This window comes from Cannabis sativa, chromosome 1 (genome assembly GCF_029168945.1).
Source record: "Cannabis sativa cultivar Pink pepper isolate KNU-18-1 chromosome 1, ASM2916894v1, whole genome shotgun sequence".
NCBI lineage: Eukaryota > Viridiplantae > Streptophyta > Magnoliopsida > Rosales > Cannabaceae > Cannabis > Cannabis sativa.
This window is the reverse complement of record NC_083601.1, coordinates 31,107,801-31,126,305: the sequence shown is the minus strand read 5'-3', so window position 1 is coordinate 31,126,305 and position 18,505 is coordinate 31,107,801. Positions and strand designations below refer to the sequence as shown.

Sequence of the window (18,505 nt, the reverse complement as noted above, 5' to 3'; positions counted from 1 at the left end):
AAAATATTAATTTATTTACAAGCGTTAAACGCAGAAAAACATAATGTCGCATTTTTATTTAATACTTGAAAATGTTCACAATTGGCCAGTTTTCGTACAAAAGACATAATAATTAATAACTAAAATAATTGCGACATAAGTTTAATAACGTAAATAAATAAACAGAGCGCCTTAGACCGCCCGCAGTTATATGGTCCTCAGCGAGTTCACACACACAAGCACCCAAAGTTCCACTCGCCACCGGCATTCTAGACTCCTTGGTCTACACATGGTAATTTGATAAGGGTGAGCTACTAAACTCAGTAAGGAAATGTGTGTTAGATAGTCACATAAATAAAAGTAAATCCTAACTAAAATGCACATGCACATATTTAGACAGATAGCAAAACATAAACTTAATTATATCACTAGTCACTAATAACTAGGTTCTAAGCTAAATCACATAATAATGATTACGCCTGAGTCCGACTTTGGCAAATAAACTTGAGCTATTGGACTAAATGGCGGAGGGCTGGGTTCAGTAAAATCATACCCACTACTACATGGCCCCCTATCTACCATATAGACCCAACAGTCAAGTATTTAACCATTATCTTCTCGGTCAAACCATGTCACATTATAATCTACCTAATTAAATAATGCCAAACTACTATACATTATTTAAATAACATAACAATCATAATTAAATAATGTGAATCTTATAAACACACTATTTACATACATACTTAAATAACATGAATCTTATAAACATATTATTTAAATATATACCTTTAGCAATGGCCATGCTCTAATACTGTAAACATACATAAATAACATGAATCTTATAAACATATTATTTAAATATATATTACACAGTACATTAAATAACAAACAATAAAGAGTCAGGCAGAAGACCTTAGTTAACTTCTCTTTTACTATTCTCGCTCTTCCTATGAATGTTATTACATACAGAAAACTTATGTTTTTCTACTTAATTTCCTTACCTCGAATGTGGAGAAACCTTTGATTGCACTTAAAATTTTTAGAGGAAAACCAACTCGAACAATACCTTAATCATAAATACATGAACATTTGACTCAGGCATCATGACATCAAATCAAATTCTAAACCAATATTCTTAATAAAAATACATACCTTATATCTTTTATTTAATGTTCTAGCAGAAACTCTTGTATAATAATACCCTTAAACCTTAGCATATGAACTGTAGTACTTTATATGATTTTGGTAAATGAAGAATGGACAAACGAGAGAGAGAGAGAGAAAAAGAAATATGGTGTGAGGTTGCTTGATTTTTATGGTATCAGAAATCAAAAAATAAAAGCACTTTTAAAACGTTGGTCTAGAAGAATCTTGGGGGAGCGTTGAGAAGCTTTATAGAATTTGAAAGGAAATGAAAGCTAAAGATCTTATTTAAATAACATTGAGTACAAACTACACTGTGGTTCACTTAATTAACTAGAGTTAAACAATTAAAATCTATATATTTATATAAAGGAAAGCAGACAAATGTATAGTTGGCTCTCTAGAATTTTTTGTTTTTATTTTTCTAATGTTTTGAGAATTTTATATTAATGTGCTAAAAAACATGAGTACTCACTAATCTTACTTTTGTTAATAATCCCACATTGTTTATAAAGTAAAGTGGAATATTACATATACACTATAAAATAAGTCCTTTCTTTTGTTATTTTTATTTGTCCTAAAATTTATTTTTTTTTCTTCTTGGATAATTGATTAAATTAATCTTATTTAATTAATTAGTTAGAAACTTTTTTTTTTTTTTAAAAAAAAATCATCTAATCTATAGTGTGTGCTTATATATTTTATTATTTATATATATTTATATATATAGAAAAAATACAATTTATTTTTTCATTTTAAATTTTGGGAGAATGTCATATTAGTTTTATATAATTTTTTTATTTATACAAATATACTATAAATAAATAATTTCTTTTGTCATTTTTATTTATTCTAATCTATAAATCTATATAAAGAAAAATAGACTTTCTATATTTTTTCTTTATATTTGTCAAATTTTGTGAGAATTTCATATATATATAAAGGAATGCACAAGACAATGTGAGGTGACATTCTAAGAATTCATTTTTCTATGTTTTTTTTTCTGTATTTTTTAAGTAACTTTGTTAATTTTCACACTCAATAATAGAAAGTTCTTTAGGAGAAGCAAAAATCCCACATCGTCTAGAAATCATTAAGAATGTTAATGTGCTTAGTAATTTTTGTGAAAGTTGTATAATGGGTGATTAATAGTATTAATCTATCCCACATAATTAATTTTTTTTAAATAAAATATACATTATTTTATTAATTATTTAAAAATCTAACAAATGAAAAAATTTATTAATTTATTTTCAAAATTAAAGTTTTTTTTTTTTAAATTATATTTTTTTAATGTTGACAAATCTATATAACTATAACCAACTTCATACGGTACTTATTATTTTAATTATCGCAAAATAGTAAGATAAATAAATATTTTATTATGGAAATAATTAGTCATATGGATTATGAGTTTTCTTTTGGTATAAATTTTACATCCATATAATTTATTAAAATTAATTCTCTTATCTAAACATTTTATATAGAAATATTCTATCACTAATAGTTTTATATAAATCTCGTAGTTTTTAATTTTTAAAAAAAAGATAATCAATCCCTTTTATAGTTCTCATCCTACATTCATTTTTGTAGAGAAGGTATTTTAACGGCACCATAAAACAAAATGTAAAAACGTTTATAAATAATAATTAAATACACAAATTAAAATATTATATTTTAGATATATCACTCAATATAAGTATAATAAATATATGTACAAATAAAGATTATAAAAGTTAAACAATACCGCGCGAAGCGCGGCTTAGTTACCTAGTGAATTAATAATCCACAAAATGACACATGGCATCCTAAAGTTTCCTTGTTGCTATTTCGGTTGAAGAATGATTCAAAGGTGAAGGATTTATGTAATATCCAGTTTATATACATATATTGGTATTTGGTATATTAAGTGTGATACAATTATATTATTATTATTATTATTATTATTATTATTATTATTATTATTATTATTAATATTTTTATTGTTGTTGTTGTTGTGCGTGTGTGACTCGGAAAAAAAATGATATATATATTAAATAGTAAAGCATTAGATTAGTTAGTTTAAAATTTAAAATTTAAATTTAAATCAGCATAATTTTATCTGATTAGTTAGATTTTTATTTTTAAATTTAAACCTATTATACGATATGTTATATACGTATATACTCTAGAACCCTAGCAGCCAGATAGTATCGTATTCCTTTATTCTCACCATCTCTCAATTTTTTTTATCCTCTCTATTGAACCAAATCAATTGTTTTAATCTTAAGAGCTTCGGGGTCAGCAATCAACCGATCATCGTTCCGTGTCTTCGAAATCTTCAGGTAAAATTCGTAGTTGTTTTTATTTTCGTTTTCAGAGAAATAGGCTTTCATAAAACTATCATATCTCTCTCCCCATAGGTCCGTTTTCAGTGATCTAGGTACCGTTTTAAATATAATTTAATGATCTATATTTTTTATGAAAAAACTCTTTCCTAATTCTGATTATTTCGATGTCAAAAAATTCATGTTTTACACTGACTGTCGATTTACAGTTTTTTTAAAATTTCTTTCCGATATTGCCTTAGTAAAAGTGTGATATCTCTCTCGATATCTATTATTTTACAGCGATTCTTGTACTGTTAGAAAGATAATTCAATAATCCATATTTTCTTTGAAGAAACCTTTCTCTAGTTCGGAGTTCTTACCAGTCAAAAGTTAGGATATTTACTCGGTTATGGTATTTGGTTTTAAGTTTTGTTTCAGAAAAAGTATCTTCAGTAAAAATTCAATATCTCTCTCTCTCTCTTTTGATCCATTTTAAAAGATCTTTATCTCGTTTTAAAGCTTAGCAAAATAGCTACATTTTTTATGAAGAAAGTATTGTCTAGATCGGGGTGTAACTATTTTTAAAACTTTTATTTTTGGGCTGTATTCAGAAATCGGCATGATCCAGGATTTTAAAGAAACTGTTTTGAGAAAACATGCATAACTCCTAGGTTATAGCTCCGATTTTGATGATCTTTATACCGTTAGAAAGGTCTTTCAATTAACTAAAAACTTTGTGAACAGTAGGACTTCTAATTCAAACGTTTTATAAGTCAAATTCTAGGCTAAAGTTGTTGTACAGTAAGAGTAATAAATATATTGAGTTTATCGGTGGACTAAGGGTTTCGTTAAATGTTATAGGGCCTAGAAGGTGTCGTAGGAGTTAATTACAGCGGAATTGAGGTAAGGAAAAATAATTATACTTTATACTTGCTTTTTATATGGTTTGAGTACCTAGTATGACTGCTTGAATAAATTGTATTGAAACTGTGGAATGTGATAGTTTCGGTGAAATATTAGTGTTTTGTCGATGGATTGTATATGGTTGTTTAATCATGTTCCAGGTACTTGGAAGTGGTTGGAAACCACACATGTATGGTGATGTGGTAAGTGAGGCAGTGTACGTAAGGGTGCACTGGTTATTGGTACTGCGTTCCGGTTAAGAACGTAAGACACTCCAGATTTGTATGGAAGCTGGAGTGTGAGTGTGTGGTATTTCAGTATTTGTGTGGCTGCCTCTATTTATACTTATGATTAGTTTGTTGTATGTTTGATGTATATGTTTGTGCTATGATGTGTGAATGCTGATACATGGTATTTTGTTTTTCCTTACTGGGCTTTGCAGCTCACCCCTTATTTACCCCCTATGTGCAGATAAGTAAGCCTGTAAGCTTTCGGTGACAAGTTGAGTCTGGGCAGCATGGGGTGTATCTCGTGTGATCATGTAACTGCGTGTGGTCTTGGCCATCTTCCGCTGAAAGTTTTTTTTTTAATTTATTAAACTTATCGAGGATGTTGTCGTTTAAATTTTCTATTACTTTTCCCTAAGTGGTAATACTTTATTTTCAACTGGGTACCCATGTTTTGAAAATTGTTATTTTTTTTAATAAAGGCAACATTAGTATCTTAATGCCAATTTATTTATGGCATCTTATTTAACATAAGTAAGGGCGTTACAATTTATCTCAAATAGTTGAAAAAGATGTGTGCATGTATGTACACGATTATAGACTTGACCCTCAAACTATTAACCACTTTTCTTGTTTTATTCTTTAATTGAATGTGTACAAAACTACTTCCTAATATTAAGAAATAACTCTTGAAGGATTTTGCCACCTAATCTAATAACTCCCTTTAGGTTCTTAGAGCTATACGTCCAAGCATAATAAAAATTACTACCTTGATTTTCTCTCTTCATGACACATAACCATTCTTACTTTAAAGTACTTAGTTATATACAACTACATTCTCTACTTTTATAATGGGAAATTTGATTTTCTATACTTAGAAAATCAAAAAAATTTTTCCCTAAACCAAAAATTTAAAACCTAAAAAAACTATTCCTTTTTTTTCAAAACCCCAAAAATACCCCCCTCACAATATTCTCTCTCTCTGCATCATCTCTCTCTCCCTCTATCTCACCCCAACCGCCCACCCTCACCCGAACCACCCTCACCCACCCACGTCAACCCCAACGCCGATCACCACCCTCACCCCCGTCGACCACGACCCCAACCCCTCCGACCCCAACACCAACCCGAAAGAGAACCCCAGTCTCTGAAACTTTTTTTTTTTTCCTGCGATTTGAGAGAGGGAAGAAGACAGAGGTCCGATGGTCGGACCCCCAAGGTCCGACCGTCTTTTTAATTTTTTTTTTTCTGCGATTTTGGAGAGAGAGGAAGAAAGAGGTCGAGTGGTCGGACCTTCGGTCCGATGGGTCCGACCATCGGACCCATCGGACCCGAAGGTCCGACCGGCTTTTAATTTTTTTTTTTCCTGCGATTTGAGAGAGAGGGGAAGAGAGAGGTCCGATGGTCGGACCCCATGGTCCGACCATCGGACCTGGGGTGTGGGATTATTGGGACCGGCTAGATAGAGAGAGAAAGAGAGATAGTTTTAGTTTGGGGGTATTTTTGGGGTTTTGAAAAAAAAGGTATAGTTTTTTTAGGGTTTAAATTATTGGTTTAGAAATCAAATTTTTTAATTTTCTAAGTATAGAAAATCAAATTTCCCATTAGAATTGACTTAATCTCACTTATCACAACATACATTCATGTGTATATAGCTAATTAATATCTACCATCATAATTCAAATTTCAATATCTTACCTCTAAATTATAACCCACAAGCCACACGTCCAAGATAGAGTGAAACTCTCTCTTTCTCTTGATGTCACATATATTAATTTAAAGTACTATTTACATAGAAAATTTGTCATCACTTCATTAATTAAATATAATAACTAAAATTACTCATAATTTTCTAAGTCTAATCCATAAAGAACCTAATTCAAAACCCATAATAATTAACGAAAGTCCAATAATATTTCCATTCTACTAATACTCATATTCTTGTTATTTTCTAGACTCACAAATCTTATTTAATTCAAAAAAAAAAATACTACTATGCTCTAAAAGCTAACTTATTCCATGCAATCACTATTTCCACTTGATTTATAGACTAGCATAATAGGAAAATAATAACTGAATATTTTAGTTATAGTATCAATATTGGGTTCTAGTATTTTACTTTAATAATAAGTATATAAAATCACTAACGATTTATAAGTTGATAAATGATAATCATGTCGAGCACTATAAAATTAATACATTAATAATTATTTATTATTATTTAATATATTAAAGTGCTTAATAATAACTATATATTAACATGCATGCCGTTTTATAATAAATTAATAATTTTTTATATTATTTATTATCAAAATTTGTAAAACCTTACATATTATTATAATGTATCCATAATATTATCACCTTGTTATATAGTTGATATTTATTTTGAGTGCGTTACTTTTCTTCCATAAATTTAATTAAATATAAGACTGATGATCCCAGAATTTATTTTATGGCTTTATTCAACGACTACCTTTGACTAATTAATAACATTAATGATGCAGGAAAAATATATTTCGACCCATGGTCAATAATCACATTTGACAAACACTAATAAAGGGTAAATACTATTTTGGACCATCTGTTTTACAAAAGTTACTAATTGAACCCTGTGTTTTGTTAAATGACAAAATGGACCTTGTATTTTTTAAAATAGTACAAATAGGACCCTGAATTGATTTTTTGTCAAAATAAAGTTTAATTATAATCCGATCTAAAAGTACTGTGACAAAACTGTTTACATTTTTTGTATCTGTTCGTATTAAGCATTGTCTTCAAGTTGGTTGTATTAAAAAAAAAAGTTGTCAAAAATTAAGCTCATGGTCCTATTTTTACTATTTTAGAAAATACAGGGTCCATTTTGTCATTTAATAAAATACAGGGTCCAATCTATAACTTTTGCAAAACACAGGGTCCAAACTGGTATTTACCCCACTAATAAATGCCAAAAATATATGTATTTGTAGTAATCAATTAATAATAGAGAAATGCTAAAAGAACCGGTAGTATATAGTATCTTTTTATATTTTAATATCGTTATTGGTTTAATTAAAAATTGAGTCTCATATAGTTTAATATAATAATTAAAGAGTATCGCTAGCCAATCGCAACACATGTCTAGAAAATACTAAACACTACTATAGTGCCTAATAGCAATGCTCTTAATAATACTAGCAAATATAATTTAAATGAATTAGGATTCTTTCATCATGATATATATTAAATTATGTTTCTTAAATTTTTAAGGCTATTAATTTTTTTAAAAAAATTATTAATTGAGATTGTTAATATAAACACTTTTATCCAATTTTAATAAGAGAAGTGTCACATGGATAATTTAGTACATGAGTTTGAGAGATAATTTAGTAGAGATTAAAATATGGGGAGTATAATTTAGTAAATGAACCATCATTAAATTAATAAAATTAAATAAAATTAGATGAAATTCTTTAAATTCAATAATTTTAATAATTCAAAAAAAAAAATTAACAACTAAAAAAATTCCGGAGCGAAAAAAAATCATAATTATCCTAAATTAAAATGTCCAATACCACCAAAATAATAATAAAAAAAATTGATACTAAATAGATAAATAACAATATGATACCTTCTTGTCAAATTTGACACTTTAATTATGCATCGATTTTAACATTTCTCTATATAATTACGGCAGAACAGAGTTTTCTTTTAAACAATGAACTTTCATTGAAAATAATAAAAAAGTTTAATACATTACAGAGAAGAAAGATAGAAAAATATCCATTCAAACTAGCTTGATATCACCAATTATGAATTCATGTGCGGCCATGAATGAAGAACATGAATCAGAATATTTTAAGTACGATAAAAACTCATAACAATTATGAATTCATGTGCGGCCATATATGACGAACATGAATCAGAATATTTTAAGTACGATAAAAACTCAACAACAATATGACACTCACACTAAACATATACTCATAATAATTTCCTTACGTTCACTATTTAGTATTACATTACACACATAATATTGTGTCGCATATGCACTTATTTATAATCTTATATGTTTACACTTAAAATTACTACTACGTACGTACGTTGTGACTGGTTCAAATCAAGGTGATCGGAAGGCCTTCAGGATTGGGATTAACAAAGAGAAGAAACTGGGGATCTTTTTCCAGAACAGCCATATGCTTCTCTTCAAGGGTTACAAATGCCTCAATTCCTTTCCCACCTTGTCCGTCTACAAACGCAATCATGTTCCTAAACTCGGGTCCTACATTTCCATGGGCCCCGACCCATATCGGCTTTCCCCATCCAAAATCTACTTCATTGAAGAAGCCTTTCCAGTTTGTGAATGCATAAATCTCAGTTGCATTTGTTAGAAGTCATCACCTCCTCTAAACTTCTAGAAATTTCTAGTTATTACATATTTGTTAGTTAATTTAAGACAAAGCCCATTGTAATTACCAAAGATTAGTAGAAAAGTCTAGATAAATGTAAGAAATGAGTAGAAAATAATTCTCTAGAAATTTTTAGAAACAATAGTCACTAGATGTTTCTAGTTATTTGGGACAAGCCCAATGCTAGAATTCTCTAGCAAATTGAAGAGGCTTCATCAACCAACCATGAGGCACTATAAATAGACCCTTGGTCTCATGGATGTGGGTGCACAAAACAAGTGAAGTCTTAGTGTGTGCTAAGTTATCTATACACAAGTGTGTGTGTTCTTAATAAGTGTCTAAATACAAAGTGTCCCAAAAGTGTGAGTTATACACAAGTGTGTAGTAAAGGTGTCTAGTGATAAAATAAAAGAGTGAGTGCTTAGTGTGTATTGTGGTCAAGTTAAAGTGTTCAAGTCTTGGTGTAATTGCTTTTACAATAATAAAGTAATTACGTTTTTCACGTGTTGTGGTGTCCAACAAGTGGTATCAGAGCCGGATCGAGTTCGTTCCGAAAGAGTCCTTTGTTGAGTTTCTTAGAGTGATCGTGTGTGGTTTAGTACTATAGAGTTTGCACGATGGGTGACCTTCAAGTGGTCGGCGGAATTAAGAAACTTAACAACCAAAATTACAACACGTGGTCGATGCACATGGAGGCATATCTCCAAGGCCAAGACTTATGGGAGATCGTTGGTGGCAATGAAGTCACACAACCAGAGGATGCATCCGCTTTAAAGAAATGGAAGATTAAAGCGGGCAAAGCCATGTTTGCGATTCGGACCACAGTCGAAGATGAGATGTTGGAGCACATCAGGCCGGCGAAGACACCGAAGGAAGCATGGGATACTTTTGCATCGCTGTTCACCAAGAAGAATGATACAAGATTGCAGCTTCTGGAGAATGAGCTTCTCTCAATCAGGCAGCGCGACATGACGATCAACCAATACTTCACCAAGGTAAAATCTCTTTGTCGCGAAATCTCTGCATTAGATTCTGGTGCTGGCATGTCAGATGCTAGAATTAGAAGAATTATTATTCATGGATTAAGGCCAGAATATAGAACTTTTATTGCTGCAATACAAGGTTGGCCAAGCCAACCTTCTCTTGTTGAGTTAGAAAACTTGCTAGCTGACCAAGAAGCGTTAGCTAAGCAAACGTCTGGAGTCTCATTAAAGAGTGATGAAGAAGCACTCTTTAGTAGAGATAAGAAAGGACGACCCCGACCAAATACTAGTAGAAATACTAGAAAACATGATGATAATGATAGTCATCGTGGGAGATCCCAAACATGAGGAGCTCAGAATAAAGACAAACGGGGTGGTCAATCAAAGAATAACAATAAATTTGATGGAAAATGCTACAACTGTGGCAAGTATGGCCACATGGCTAAAAGTTGTTGGTTCAAGAAGAAAACTGCAGAAGGCAATGCAGCCACATCAAATGCAGAAAGGACAAGCGATGAAGAATGGGACGCAGAAGCATCATTCGCAGTGGAGGAAGAAGAATTAGCTTTAACAGCTTCTGTTCCAGGAAAGATCGACTACAATAACGATTGGATAGTCGACTCTGGCTGCTCAAATCATATGACAGGAGATGAAGAGAAGCTGCAAGATATGACAACATATAAAGGTGGTCGCGTTGTGGTGACAGCCAACAACTCAAGATTACCGATCGTGCACATCGGTAAAACAACAATCACGCCGAGATTTAGCCCAAAAGAAGTTTCACTCCAGGATGTCTACCATGTACCTGGGATGAAGAAAAACTTACTATCAACTGGGCGCAATCCTTACTTCTGACAGCCACCATGTCGTATTCGGCCCTCAAGATGTCAAGATCTACAAAGATCTTGAAATCTCTGGAACACCGATGATGAAAGGATGCCGCTTAGAGTCTGTCTATGTAATGTCAGCAGAGTCTGCTTATGTAGACAAGACTCGGAAGAATGAAACAACAGATTTGTGGCATGCAAGGCTAGGACATGTCAGTTATCATAAACTCAAGGTGATGATGAAGAAGTCTATGCTGAAGGGTCTTCCTCAACTCGAGGTCAGAACAGAAACCGTATGTGCTGGCTGCCAATACGGTAAGGCGCATCAATTACCGTATGAAGATTCAAAGTTCAAAGCTAAAGCACCATTGGAGCTGGTCCATTCTGACGTATTTGGGCGAGTCAAACAACCATCAATCAGCGGTATGCGATACATGGTTACATTCATCGACGACTTCTCAAGGTACGTATGGGTTTTCTTTATGAAAGAAAAATCTGAAACTTTTTCAAAATTTAAAGAGTTTAAAGAAATAGTAGAAGGAGAAGTCGGCAAGAAAATCCAATGTCTCCGAACAGACAACGGTGGCGAATATGCCTCAGATGAATTTTCTGAGTATCTTCGAGAATGCCGCATACGCCATCAATTCACATGTGCAAATACGCCACAACAGAATGGAGTAGCCGAGAGGAAGAATCGCCATCTTGCAGAAACATGTCGAAGCATGTTACATGCAAAGAATGTTCCAGGGAGATTTTGGGCTGAAGGTATGAAGACAGCTGCTCATGTAATCAATAGGCTTCCCCAGGCTAAGTTAGGGTTCGTTTCACCCTTTGAAAAACTGTGGGGTTATAAACCTGCAGTAAGTCACTTTCGAGTATTTGGCTGTGTGTGCTACGTGTTTGTGCCAAGCCACCTACGTAGCAAATTTGACAAGAAGGCGGTACGATGTATCTTTGTGGGATACGACAGCCAACGGAAAGGGTGGAGATGTTGCGACCCTACAACTGGAAAGTGTTACACATCAAGGAATGTGGTCATTGATGAAACATCATCATGGTGGTCATCGCAAAAGGAATCATTACCAGATTCTAAAGAAATGGAAGATGAATTGCAGAAGAAAATGGGGGAGCAAATTGTTGAGTTACCTACAACTCAAGATACAGATGAAGAAGAAAACACCGAGGACGAGGCACCTCAGAATCCATGGCAAACGGGGGTGCATCAAAGAGAAGGACATGATGATAGTCAACCAGAACTTCGGAGATCAACAAGAGCGCGAAAGCCAAATCCGAAATATGCTAATGCTGCTGTAGCTGAAGAAGAAAAGTTCAGAGAACCAGAGTCATATGAAGAGGCATACCGAAATTCCAAGTGGCTAGGAGCTATGAAAGAAGAAATAAGTGCCCTAGCAAAGAATCAGACTTGGGAGTTGGTGCCAAAGCCGAAGGAAGTGAAACCCATTTCGTGCAAATGGGTCTACAAGGTAAAAACTCGTCCTGACGGTTCAATTGAGAGATACAAGGCCCGGTTAGTTGCTCGAGGATTCTCTCAACAATATGGGCTTGATTATGACGAGACATTTAGTCCAGTCGCTAAAATTACAACAGTACGGGTTCTGTTAGCACTTGCAGCTAGTAAAGACTGGAGGCTATGGCAGATGGATGTGAAGAATGCCTTTCTACATGGAGAACTGGATCGAGAGATATATATGGTGCAACCAAGAGGATTTGAGGATAAAGCACATCCTGACTATGTTTGCAAGCTGAAAAAGGCGCTCTATGGATTAAAGCAAGCTCCACGAGCATGGTATGGAAAGATTGCTGAGTTCTTAGTTGAAAGCGGATATTCTATGGCACATGCAGATTCAAGCTTATTTGTCAAAGTAACGGAAGCAAAGATCGCGATAGTTTTGGTATATGTCGATGATCTCATTATCACTGGAGATGATGACGCAGAAATTTGTCAAACAAAGGAGAACTTATCAGTACGCTTTCAAATGAAGGAGCTAGGAGAATTGAAACACTTCCTCGGATTAGAAGTTGACCGAACTAAGGAAGGTTTATTTCTCTGTCAGCAAAAGTATGCTAAAGATTTGCTGCAAAGATTTGGAATGCTCGAGTGTAAGCCCATCTCAACACCTATGGAAGCCAATGCTAAGCTATGTGCTCATGCTGGGAAGGACTTGCAAGATGGAGCAATGTATCGACAACTGGTGGGAAGTCTAATCTACCTTACATTGACTCGACCAGATATTTCTTATGCAGTTGGAGTAGTAAGTCGATATATGCAGCAACCAAAGAAGCCACATTTGGAAGTAGTACGACGAATACTGAGGTATGTCAAAGATACCATTAACTATGGTCTCTTCTATAAGAAAGGGGATGAGGTTAAGATCATTGGCTACTGCGATGCTGATTATGCTGGAGATCATGATACCCGACGATCAACTACTGGGTATGTATTCAAGATTGGATCTGGAGTAGTGTCTTGGTGTAGCAAAAGGCAACCAACAGTGTCTTTGTCAACCACAGAAGCAGAGTATAGAGCAAAGAAGAATGGCAGCTCAAGAGAGTACGTGGTTGATGCAACTAATGAAGGATCTACACCAATCTACAGATTCTGCAGTGCCACTATATTGTGACAATCAGTCTGCTATTCGTCTAGCAGAGAATCCAGTATTTCATGCTCGAACAAAGCATGTGGAGGTGCATTACCATTTTCTCAGAGAGAAAGTACTTCAGGAAGAATTAGAGATGCACCAAGTGAAGAGCGAAGATCAAGTAGCAGACTTATTCACTAAAGGACTCAGCACAACGAGATTTCAAAAACTCAGAGAACAACTCAATATGAAGAGTCGGTGCTGAGGGGGAGTGTTAGAAGTCATCACCTCCTCTAAACTTCTAGAAATTTCTAGTTATTACATATCTGTTAGTTAATTTAAGACAAAGCCCATTGTAATTACCAAAGATTAGTAGAAAAGTCTAGATAAATGTAAGAAATGAGTAGAAAATAATTCTCTAGAAATTTTTAGAAACAATAGTCACTAGATGTTTCTAGTTATTTGGGACAAGCCCAATGCTAGAATTCTCTAGCAAATTGAAGAGGCTTCATCAACCAACCATGAGGCACTATAAATAGACCCTTGGTCTCATGGATGTGGGTGCACAAAACAAGTGAAGTCTTAGTGTGTGCTAAGTTATCTATACACAAGTGTGTGTGTTCTTAATAAGTGTCTAAATACAAAGTGTCCCAAAAGTGTGAGTTATACACAAGTGTGTAGTAAAGGTGTCTAGTGATAAAATAAAAGAGTGAGTGCTTAGTGTGTATTGTGGTCAAGTTAAAGTGTTCAAGTCTTGGTGTAATTGCTTTTACAATAATAAAGTAATTACGTTTTTCACGTGTTGTGGTGTCCAACAGCATTATCATCATCCTTGTTAGATAGCGGGTTAATAATGTGTTCAATTGAATCATAAAACTCTGATACAGCAGAACCCACGTCAACTTCTATGCTCTCCAAATACTCATTGCTGAAATTCACTAGAGACTCCCTTACCATTTCCACCATTTCAGACAACTCCAATGAGCGAATATCTTTGGGTGTTGTTTTGGCCCACCAAAAGAGGTTTCCAACGGAGGTGCTCAACGCATTAGATTTCATTCGAGGCCTCATGTTCACTGCATGGGCCATAACAGAATCCTTATTAGGAAATCCGTTATTATTGTTATTATTATTAACTACTGCAGCTGCCATAGATGCATGCTTCCACACAAAACATGTGAGAACCTCATTACGTGATGGCTGAGGGACACGTTGGCTGCTAGCGATTTCCCTAAGCTTTGTGAGAGCTTTGGCATCGAACACGAATCGCTTCGTTACAAAGTTTCCTTTCGCCCCAAACCACAACTTATCCTTTAGATTTCTGTAGCTGGGAGGCAAATCTCTTGGTGGGAAGGCTATTGATGCATCAGAGAGATTGGGACGTAGGATTTTATTTTGAGGGAGGCCTCGGAAAGAGGCTGCCCATGACATGAGGAAAAGGGCTAATGTTCCTCCATCGGCTATTTTATGGCCCAACGAAGTAGACAAAGCTATTCCACCACATGTGAAAATATTGACTTGAAAACCCATTTGAGGCAACTCCTCTTGTCGGGCTTCAGTTTCATCACGCCAAGGAAGGAATGGAACGAACTTGTTCAGCAACTCGTTCTGTTTGAGCTTGAAAAACTCGATCAAGCTACAGTTGACCTTGGCCTCAACATAGGTGACTCCTGCGTCGAAATCATCGACGTAGAAGTTGTTCTTTGTCCTTCCTGAAAATGGGTAATAGAAGGTGAGGGTTTCAGATAGGGAGGTTTTTAGTTGGGATAATAAGGTTTGGTGAATATTAGCATGGGAATTTGGATCGATACAGTTGCGGAAGAAAACCATGATTGAGGCGTATGTCATGGGAGTGATTTGATCAAAGAGGCACAGTTTGTAGGGTTTTAAATCGTTAAACTGAAGGGAGGATGGTTTCACAATCTCACTCGAGATAATACTAACCTCCATAATTCAACAATTAAGGGATTTTCAATTCAATAATATAGCTGAAAACAGTTCTTATGCTTCTTTTTTCTTTTTGGATTTGGTTGTGCTATTATAAGCATCATCAAGTGGGTATTTATAGTGTTTTTATATTTATTAATATATATATTTTTTCCATTAATTTTTGTTCGAAGAGTTCAATTTCTTTTTGCCCTTAATAAACATAAATGAGCTGGTCCACAAACAAATAAATAAAATCTAAGAAAAGGAATTACATATTTTTGACGTGTCAAATAGTGTTCCGCCTCGGGATATACACGTGGCGAAAAATTGACGAGGGGTGCTCCATCCTGATTCTTCTCATTTAGGATTTTAATCTCCCTGCCTATTAGAGACGAAGCGGGAAATCTACTAATGGAGAAATAAATGTAAAAATAATTTTTTAAGTGTATAATAAAAATATTGAATTACATAAAAATTAATATATTATGTATTATTTAATATACTAATTACTATACAAAACTCAACTTAAAAAATTATAAAAATAACACTAATATATAATAAAAAAACAAATACATTTTATAAAATATAAATTAATAAAAATAATCAAAATATTAATTGAGATTGTTAATTTAAACACTTTTATCCAATTTTAATAAGAGAAGTGTCACATGGATGAACCTTAAATGGACATAATTTAGTACATGAGTTTGAGAGATAATTTAGTAGAGATTAAAATATGGGGGAGTATAATTTAGTAAATGAACAATCACTAAATTAGTAAAATTAAATAAAATTAGATAAAATTCTTTAAATTCAATAATTTTAATAATTCAAAAAAAAAATAAAAAATTAACAACTAAAAAATTCCGGAGCAAAAAAAAATCATAATTATCCTAAATTAAAATGTCCAATACCACCAAAATAATAATAAAAAAAATTGATACTAAATAGATAAATAACAATATGATACCTTCTTGTCAAATTTGACACTAATTATGCATCGATTTTAACATTTCTCTAATATAATTACGGCAGAACAGAGTTTTTTTTTTAAACAATGAACTTTCATTGAAAATAATAAAAGTTTAATACATTAACATTATAGAGAAGAAACATAGAAAAATATCCATTCAAACTAGCTTGATACGTACCTTAAGTGCACCAATTATGAATTCATGTGCGGCCATAAATGACGAACATGAATCAAAATATTTTAAGTACGATAAAAACTCAACAACAATATATATGACACTCACACTAAACATATACTCATATAATAATTTCCTTACGTTCACTATTTAGTATTACATTACACACATAATATTGTGTCGCATATGCACTTATTTATAATCTTATATTTATACTTTAAAGCTACTACGTACGTACGTACGTTGTGACTGGTTCAAATCAAGGTGACCGGAAGGCCTTCAGGATTGGGATTAACAAAGAGAAGAAACTGGGGATCTTTTTCCAGAACAGCCATATGCTTCTCTTCAAGGGTTACAAATGCCTCAATTCCTTTCCCACCTTGTCCGTCCACAAACACAATCATGTTCCTAAACTCGGGTCCTACATTTCCATGGGCCCCGACCCATATCGGCTTTCCCCATCCAAAATCTACCTCATTGAAGAAGCCTTTCCAGTTTGTGAAAGCATAAATCTCAGTTGCATTATCATCATCCTTGTTAGATAGCGGGTTAATAATGTGTTCAATTGAATCATAAAACTCTGATACAGCAGAACCCACGTCAACTTCTATGCTCTCCAAATACTCATTGCTGAAATTCACTAGAGACTCCCTTACCATTTCCACCATTTCAGACAACTCCAATGAGCGAATATCTTTGGGTGTTGTTTTGGCCCACCAAAAGAGGTTTCCAACGGAGGTGCTCAACGCATTAGATTTCATTCGAGGCCTCATGTTCACTGCATGGGCCATAACAGAATCCTTATTAGGAAATCCGTTATTATTGTTATTATTATTAACTACTGCAGCTGCCATAGATGCATGCTTCCACACAAAACATGTGAGAACCTCATTACGTGATGGCTGAGGGACACGTTGGCTGCTAGCGATTTCCCTAAGCTTTGTGAGAGCTTTGGCATCGAACACGAATCGCTTCGTTACAAAGTTTCCTTTCGCCCCAAACCACAACTTATCCTTTAGATTTCTGTAGCTGGGAGGCAAATCTCTTGGTGGGAAGGCTATTGATGCATCAGAGAGATTGGGACGTAGGATTTTATTTTGAGGGAGGCCTCGGAAAGAGGCTGCCCATGACATGAGGAAAAGGGCTAATGTTCCTCCATCGGCTATTTTATGGCCCAACGAAGTAGACAAAGCTATTCCACCACATGTGAAAATATTGACTTGAAAACCCATTTGAGGCAACTCCTCTTGTCGGGCTTCAGTTTCATCACGCCAAGGAAGGAATGGAACGAACTTGTTCAGCAACTCGTTCTGTTTGAGCTTGAAAAACTCGATCAAGCTACAGTTGACCTTGGCCTCAACATAAGTGACTCCTGCGTCGAAATCATCGACGTAGAAGTTGTTCTTTGTCCTTCCTGAAAATGGGTAATAGAAGGTGAGGGTTTCAGATAGGGAGGTTTTTAGTTGGGATAATAAGGTTTGGTGAATATTAGCATGGGAATTTGGATCGATACAGTTGCGGAAGAAAACCATGATTGAGGCGTATGTCATGGGAGTGATTTGATCAAAGAGGCACAGTTTGTAGGGCTTTAAATCGTTAAACTGAAGGGAGGATGGTTTCACAATCTCACTCGAGATAATACTAACCTCCATAATTCAACAATTAAGGGATTTTCAATTCAATAATATAGCTGAAAACAGTTCTTATGCTTCTTTTTTCTTTTTGGATTTGGTTGTGCTATTATAAGCATCATCTGGGTATTTATAGTGTTTTTATATTTATTAATATATATATTTTTTCCATTAATTTTTGTTCGAAGAGTTCAATTTCTTTTTGCCCTTAATAAACATAAATGAGCTGGTCCACAAACAAATAAATAAAATCTAAGAAAAGGAATTACATATTTTTGACGTGTCAAATAGGAACAAAAATCTGCTGTCCCATTTTTTCTGTCCCAAGCCTGTCCCAACCACTTAAGTACTGACATATCATTTAATTTGACACATCATCTAACGAAGTTAAGAGGAAAACCTTTGTTCACTTTTCTGTCAATACCAAGAACATTTTGT

General features: G+C 33.8%; 2 protein-coding genes across 2 annotated transcripts; both read right to left on the bottom strand.

Annotated features, from left to right (window-relative positions):
- Positions 1-14,139: 14,139 nt before the first annotated feature.
- Positions 14,140-15,414, bottom strand: LOC133033409 (stemmadenine O-acetyltransferase-like). Its single transcript, XM_061108125.1, has one exon. The coding sequence runs from the start codon at positions 15,307-15,309 to the stop codon at positions 14,155-14,157; it is 1,155 nt and encodes a 384-aa protein (XP_060964108.1). The 5' UTR covers positions 15,310-15,414; the 3' UTR covers positions 14,140-14,154.
- A 1,140-nt stretch (positions 15,415-16,554) lies between these two features.
- On the bottom strand, positions 16,555-18,190 carry LOC115708341 (stemmadenine O-acetyltransferase-like). The gene has a single exon (XM_030636583.2). The coding sequence runs from the start codon at positions 18,086-18,088 to the stop codon at positions 16,691-16,693; it is 1,398 nt and encodes a 465-aa protein (XP_030492443.2). The 5' UTR covers positions 18,089-18,190; the 3' UTR covers positions 16,555-16,690.
- Positions 18,191-18,505: the final 315 nt, after the last annotated feature.